The sequence below is a fragment of the Leucopleurus acutus genome, assembly GCF_964270905.1.
Source record: "Leucopleurus acutus genome assembly, chromosome: 20".
NCBI lineage: Eukaryota > Metazoa > Chordata > Mammalia > Artiodactyla > Delphinidae > Leucopleurus > Leucopleurus acutus.
The window spans coordinates 28,341,671-28,349,505 of NC_139162.1; the positions used below are offsets into that span (position 1 = coordinate 28,341,671).

The 7,835-nt window shown below is 45.3% G+C and overlaps 1 protein-coding gene across 1 annotated transcript in view; it reads right to left on the reverse strand.

Annotated features, from left to right (window-relative positions):
• CES5A (carboxylesterase 5A) overlaps positions 1-6,974 on the reverse strand; it is a gene marked incomplete at both ends in the record, with an annotated part of 86,952 nt that extends 79,978 nt beyond the window's left edge. Inside the window, 1 exon segment of the mRNA XM_082862988.1 lies at positions 6,883-6,974. Coding sequence (XP_082719114.1) covers positions 6,883-6,974 — 92 coding nt within the window.
• Between the last annotated feature and the right edge of the window lie 861 nt (positions 6,975-7,835).

Consider the following 7,835-nt stretch of genomic DNA (forward strand, 5'->3'; position numbering starts at 1 on the left):
ACTTGCCCCACATCCCACAGCAAGTAAGAGAGACAGCTGTATAGAATCCAGGCATTTGCCAGTCTATCGTGAGCTCTCTGTGCATCCTGTGATATGTGAGGGTAAGGAACATGGCCAGTGTCACCCAGGAAAGCTCGATGCCCTGAAATGACAGCCACCCTGCAGGAGATGATCCTTCAGAAGATCATGCACCTAAATGGTGTCAGTGCTGCTGATCTGGAAACCACACGTTTTGAGTCCAGACCCCTTTTATAATGCCTCCTCCTTCCTTTTGAATCCCAGCACTCACCCATCAGACATCAACCCCTAGCTCTCGTCAGTCTCTGCACAGAATGAAGCCATGGAAATGAGCACACTGTCTTCTGCACCTTAGCGAGGGGTCCTAAGTGTCATAAGTAAATGGCAGATTCAGGAAATCTGTTTCCTGCCCAGCCTGTGAGTGCTTTGAGGGCAGCTCTGAGCCCCCTTCTCCTGTATTCCTTGGTTTGGGGCTAAGGACTGCCAGATAGAAAAGACTCCACGTGGCCTTGGGCAAGTCACTTCCTTGCAGGAGTCTCATCTGTAAAATCTGAATGCTAACACTCACTTCCTAGGACATCATTTAGATTCAGTGAAACACCAGAAGTAAAGTGCCAAGCCCAGAAGGGATGTATGAAATGTAGGTGACTATCTCAATTTCTATACAGAGATGGCACATCAAGGGAGATGCTGAACTTGGATAGCCTGGGTTCCAATTCAGTCTGTACCACTTCTTAGACCTTAACCTTTCTGACCTTGACTTCCTCTTCTGTATGATAACAGCAAGTGCCACAAAGGATTGTTGTGAAGGTTAAATTAGAAAGTACATCTAGAGCACTTAGCACATGGTAAGCACTCAATAAGCATTAGCTATTATTATTACTGCTGACCCCAGCCTCCTTCACAGTTAGCACAGCAAATGCTGGGAGTCCTATCCCCAGTGGTGGAGGACCTTACATGGAACTCTCCACCTTAGCAAAGAGGCACACACTCATTTGGCTGGGTGAGGATTACAAAGTGTGGCCGTGAGCGAGAGAGAAGCCAGCGGGATTTACAGCAACCCTAGCAGGTGGCCCAAGTCTTCAGGGCAGCTGGGACACAGCGCCCTTCCCATAACAGGGGGGCATCCTCCTCTGTTACCCCATGGAGGCTGTCCATGCCTCTAGCAGGATGCTCATGACATTCAAGTCAATCACTGTCTTACCCTCTGACCAAAACCCCAGAGGCCAGACCTTTTTCTTACATGTGTCCCTTTTGAATCCTGGGATACGGTAGGCTCTCAATAATATTCACCAGGTAAATGAATGAATGAATAAATGAATTCATGCTAGAAAAATCTGCTGAACTCAGTAGTCCTAGGGATGTTGGGTTGAGCCATGAGGTTCTTGGGAACACAACAGAGGGAACACAGGACAGGAATCCCGCTAACAAAGGGCAGGGACCCACTCATCTCAGGACGGCCAGCCGTCTGGGACAGGGGCACTTAGGGAAAGGAAGGAGCCACATGACAGAGGATTTTGCTGACAAAATTCTCTAACTCTATGTCTGGACCAAGGAACTTTCTCCAGGGCTCTTAGAACAGGGTATGTAAACTGTGGAGAAGGGTTCCTGGAAGGAAAGTCAGGGGAGGGCTTAGGAAGGTTGACTCTTCCCAGACTAACTGCCTGAACTGGGAGCCTCCAGGCCCCAGAGCACCTGGTTAGAGCTTAAGGGGCAGAATGAATGCTGCCATTTTACTCTGTTGGTCATTTCCTGTCATATGAAATCTTGAATTTCCACTAAACTGCAATTTAATATTTTAATGTGGTGGCTCCTCCACCATAGCAGTGGTGCTGAGTTCCAATCCACCTATTTCCCCAAGTGGGCAACATAAGGTCCCTCCTACCACTTCAGGCGGTCCCAGCACTCCGCAGATCAGGAGGGCAACCAAGAGAAGCCTTACACCAGGAGGATGGATGGGTTGGAATGCAATGCTTTGGAGTGATTTCAGAGTACACTAGGTTGCAAATGAACAGAAACGCGTGACTCTTGAATGAACAGGTCTCCTTTCTTAGTAAAAGATTATTTTGTCTACCTCCTTATCTCCTCCTTTAGAAGAACAGAAGGTCATATAGATCCATAAAAGCCAAAGACTTGTAGGTAATCAAAAGAAATGTGGTCAACTGGTTTTCTCCACTGTGCACTGAGTATGAGGCAGGAGCAAAATAAATGGATTCAGGAAAGGTCTAGATGGAAGGAGACATCTCTCTGACCCTAAGGGCTGCTGGGGATTTATGAAAGAGAGGGGGCCTTGAAATGAGCTCTATCTCTGCCCAGGCTCCTTGGGGTCAGGACCATGTCATCTTCAGGTTCTTATCACCGGCAGTTTATGTAAACTTGTTCCCTGACCCATGGCGGGTGCTCAATACTTGTTGGATGAGTATCCAGCATGGTCTAGAAATGACTCATAATTGAAAGAGTGTCTTGAAGAAGAGGTAGACACTTTGCCAGGGACAGGCAAACTACAAACTGTAGGCCAAATCAGTCCCCATCTGTTTCTGCACAGCCCACAAGGTAAAAACGATTTTTACACTTTTAAATAGTTGGGGAAAAATCAGAAGAATAATATTTTGTGCAAAGTAAAATATCAGATGAAATTCAAATTTCTGTATCCATAAATAAAGTGTTCTTGGAACACAGCTACATCCATTCATTTATGTATTGTTGATAGCTGCTTTTGCATGTCCCAGTGGAAGAGCTGAGTAGTAGTGACAGAGACCATATGGCCCACAAAGCCTAAAATATTTATTATTAAGCCCTTTACAGAAAACGTTTGCTAGCTCCTGTTCTAAACCTTTAAAATATGTAAAAAGCTGAGAGGGAGTGAGAGAAAGAGAAGGAGGGAGAGAGAAAAAGGGAGTAGCTTGGTAGAAGAGCAAACTACGGCTCACCTGAGTATGTCTTAGTCCATTTGGGCAGCTATAACTAACTGCCATGGACTGGGTGGTTTAAACAAAAACATTTATTTCTCACAGTTCTGGAGGCTGAACAGTCCAATATCAAGGTGTTGACAGATCTGGTGTGTGGTTTGCAGATGGCCATCTTCCTACTGTATCCACACACGGCAGAGAGCAGAGAGGGAGAACCAGCTCTCTCCTGTCTCTTCTTATTGGGGCGCTAATCCCACCATAAAGACCCCACTCTCAGGACCTCATGTAAACCTAGTTACCCCTCAAAGGCCTCATTTCCAAATACCATCACACTGGGGATTAGGGCTTCAATATAAATTTGGGGGGAACACAAACATTCAGTCTATTGCACAGAGTTATCCAAAGAGGATATATGTGGCCTTGAAAAGGGACATTTGTTCTCACTCCGATGGATACCTACTTCTGAGATATTTTTAGGGATTTCAAGCATTAGGACAGGGAGTTAGCAGATGATCTTTAAGCCCCTTCTACCCCTGAGATGCCCTCAAGGCCAGAGAATTCCAAGGTGACTCTGGTCCAGGGGTCTCTGATGCCTTCAGGCTCTCACATTACATTCTCTCTGCACCACCAGTTCTGTGGGAAGCTTTTCTGGTGCCAATAAGCTAGAGAACCCACTGATGAATGCATCTATCCATCAAGTAAGCTTAGCTAGATACACATGAGGCTGAAGATTCAAATTTTATTCTTTAAACCAATAGCTGACGGCAATTACTGACAAGAAAAGTTATTTCTGATTCACCAAGTCTCAAAGCTTTTGTTATGAGTCACTCTTCCAACAAAAAGTGATGCTGCAGTTATATATGATCTTCTGTGGCCTTTTTCTATTGAACCATATTGATCTATTTCTCATCTGAAGTCATAAGGGCCTGATATACCTGCAGTCTGACCTTACATCTTAAAAGGTCCTACTAGCCATCTTAACTTGAAAGCTCTCGTTTTGGTATAAACATGGGCCTGCTTCTGATTGAGGCACTGTCCTGGGTACAGGCACCGAGTCTGCTCTTTAAAATTATTCTACCTAGGAAAGGTTCTTTCAGGTGAACAAATAAAGTAAAGCCACAGGCGGAGCAAACAGAAGCCCCAGCAGGCTTAGAATAACCTCAGGGAATCAAAATAGCTGGAGAACAGGTTGATGTGATTAACAAAATTTTCTGTCATCTCAGAAGGTATGAGTCAGGTTTCACTGTAATAATGCCATGTAACAAACAATCTCCAAATCTTAGCGCCTTACAGCAATAAGCATTCATTTCCTAACCACGGGTCAACTGTAGTTGGCCATTCTCAGCTAGGCTTAGTGGGGTCCAAAAAACTAGATTGGACTCATGCTTTGGGATGTTTCAGATCTACTCTCTGCATCTTCCATTAGGGCTGGGGCATGTTATTCTCATAATGCAGAACAGAAGCTCCAAGAGGGCTGCAGAAACTCACTAAGCCTCTTTAAGTCTCAGCTTGGAACTTGCACAATACCTCCTTGTACATCTCGTTGGTCAAAGCAAGTCATATGACCAAGCCCAAAATCAATGGGACGTGAAGGTATATCAGAGCCATGGAGAAGCCATGGAGAAGCCATGGCCAGCACATAAAGGGAAGGAAGAATTATGGACAAATAACACAACCTAACACAGGGGGTGACCTGAAGTGCCTTTACTTCCCGAGCTTTGCTGAAACTATAAGAAAGTCAAGATCCATTTTCTTTCTCACTTAGAGCTCGAGGACTGTGCAGGAATCTTGGTTTGATGATGGAGGACATGGGTGGTGTGGACCATTGTCTGAGTACCATGGGTCCCATCTACCCCTGGAGATAGGGAGGTTTATGGAAGGTGAAGCTGAGTCCTCTAAAACTTAAAGAAAAACCATCAAGCCTACATGAATACATATTCTCCTATCTCCACCTTCTTGCAGGATTCTGTTTAACTGGTTAACTCTGGTTAATTGGCTTCCAGTTTACCAAGATTATATCTTTTTTTAACATATTTATTAATTATTTATTTATTTTATTTATTTTTGGCTGCATCAGGTCTTGGTTTTGGCACGCAGGTTTTTCATTGAGGCACGCAGGATCTTTCGTTGCAGCATGCGGGCTCTTTGTTGTGGTGCGCAGGCTTCTCTCTAGTTGTGGCATGCGGGTTTTCTCTTTTCTAGTTGTGGCGCACAGGCTCCGGGGCACGTGGGCTCTGTTGTTTGTGGCATGCAGGCTCTAGTTGAGGCGTGCGAGCTCAGTAATTGTGGCATGCAGGCTTAGTTGCCCCACGGCATGTGGGATCTTAGTTCCCGACCAGGGATCAAACCCGGGTCCCCTGCATTGTAAGGCGGATTCTTTACCATTGGACCACCAGGGAAGTCCCCAGAGATTATATCTTGTGTTTTTACCACCCACTTAGCAAGTGGTGTTACTTCTGAATAGCCAGGATAATGATAAAATAAACAAAAGGCTATAGTCCTGTTCACGTGCTTACTTCTTGACTGTTTACAAAATGTTTATACTCACATTAGCTCCTTTGACACAATCAACCATCCTGTGAAGTGAGAACAAAGACAAGATAAGACCTACTTTAAAAGTGCTGATATGGGGCTTCTCTGGTGGCGTAGTGGTTGGGAGTCCGCCTGCCGATGCAGGGGACACGGGTTCGTGCCCCGGTCTGGGAGGATCCCACATGCGGAGCGGCTGGGCCCGTGAGCCATGGCCGCTGAGCCTGCGCGTCCGGAGCCTGTGCTCCACAACGGGAGAGACCACAACAGTGAGAGGCCCGCGTACCGCAAAAAAAAAAAAAAAAAAAAAAGTGCTGATATGAAGGCTCAGAAATGGTGGGTGATGTGACCAAGTTCAAAGGCCAAGTATTAAAGAGCTGGAACAGACTTAAGATTTTCTAACTCCTTGCCCAGTACTCCCTCCCCTCCCCTCTGAGGAAGAACAAAGGAAGCGCTGAGAGTGGGAAGCCATTGATTCTCTCCTGGCCAATCCAGGAAGACCCCAGGGAAGAGGTAGGTGTCAAAAGCTATTGGAAGGAAGCTGTCAGAATGGCACAGGGGAAATGTTTTTATACCTTCACACAAAACAAGATCGTCCAAAAACCTTACAACTACCTCTACTCATCTAGCCACTAGCCCACAGAATGCCTTAAGCAGCCTCCTAGGCTGATGCTCCATTTCCCGTCTTGCCCCCAGAGGTCTCTTCTCCATGCAATAGCCAGAGAGTCTGCACAAAACCCTCCAATGGCCCCCAACTTGCTCACAATAAGGCTCTCTGGCCTAGCCATATGCTTTCTCTCTGTCGCCCCTCCTACTGCCTCTCTCCTCTCCAGCCTCACCCACCTCTGTGCTTCTCCTTGAGCACAGCAAGCATCCTTCTCTCTCAGGGTCTTTGCACTTTCAATTCCCTCTACTTAGAATGCCATGCCTCCCAATATACCTATGGTTCACCTTCTCACCTGATCCAGTTCTCCACCTGATTGTGCCCTCTTTGGAGGTGTCTGAACACCCCACCTAAAATTCCACATCTCATCACTCTCTATATTTTCACTGTATTTTGCTTTTCTTCATTGCATCTATCACTTTGTGATAATATACTGTACATGAAGATGTTTGCTTCCTTACTGTCTGTCTCTCCTGGAACAGAAGCTCCATGAGAGCAGAGAACTTGTCTGTTCACTGCCTTATCTAGCAGCTCCCTGAAGCATGAATGGTATATGGCAAATGTTCAGTAAATATTTGTTGAACAGATGAATCAAATAAATTAATGAACTGGTTAGCTCTTTCTCCTCCAGCTACAACCCACTTCACCACCTCACCTGTGGGAGGTACGAAACTTTCCTAGGACTGTTCATGGGCTCATGCATCCTTCAAGAAGAGCTGAGCCCCAAGACACCATCAACAATGGCCTGGCCCCATTTCATACCCTCTCAGTGGCTGCTCTGACAACCTTGTATGATCACAAGCCTGGAACAGAGGCTTGACGGTGCCAAACCGGGGATCAGGAGGAGGCGCCATCTTGTGTCCCTGGAGCAGAGGTCTTGGGACAAAGCCCTGAAAACTGGCATCTAGTCCAGGAGCATGAAACAGATTGGATTCCTCATGATGCTCTGGGGCCTCCTTCATGGGGATGGCTTCCTTGAACCAGTGTCCTACTTGGTGTGGGTCCCCTACAGTCTCTTGCTAAGGGACCCTGTTAACCCTGAGAGTTTCCCTGAGAACAGAAATACATGGCTTTGCATTGTCCCAGGCCCATCTTATTGAGAGCAGATGAAGACCCATCTTGACCAACCCAGGCAGAGGGGAGAAGGTCCCCCAGAGCCATCCTTGGTCCTCTCTCCATTAAGGTCTATTATGCCATTATTCATGTACCTCTCATGCTATGAGAATAGTCCACTTCACACACAGAGAAACACCAGCCATGTGACTTGGCCAACCAGCTAAGCCTTCAATTCTTAAGAGCTTCATCTACAAAATGGTAATCAGTCTCAGGCTGCTGGGAAGTTGCCCAGAGATCTGAGTTTGAGCCTTTAGTCAATCTCTATTTCTGTAACAAGTAGCTCTTTCTACTTTAATTTCCTCTATTATAAAAATGAGAATGCTAGTTAATTATTAAGGTTGCCAGCTCTAAACAACCATGAAATGTCATCAGATTGTTCAATTAATTTGATAAACCTACCAAAGATTTTCTTATACAATAAAATATACAGCATATTAGAAGCATCATTTTAATTAGTAGACCATATTGTATAATTACTATATATATATATATATATATATATATATATATATATATACACTGCATGTTTTCAAATACAAGTGTGCTAATACACCTCAAAATTATAATGCATGCCCCACATAATAAGGCAATGATTCTCT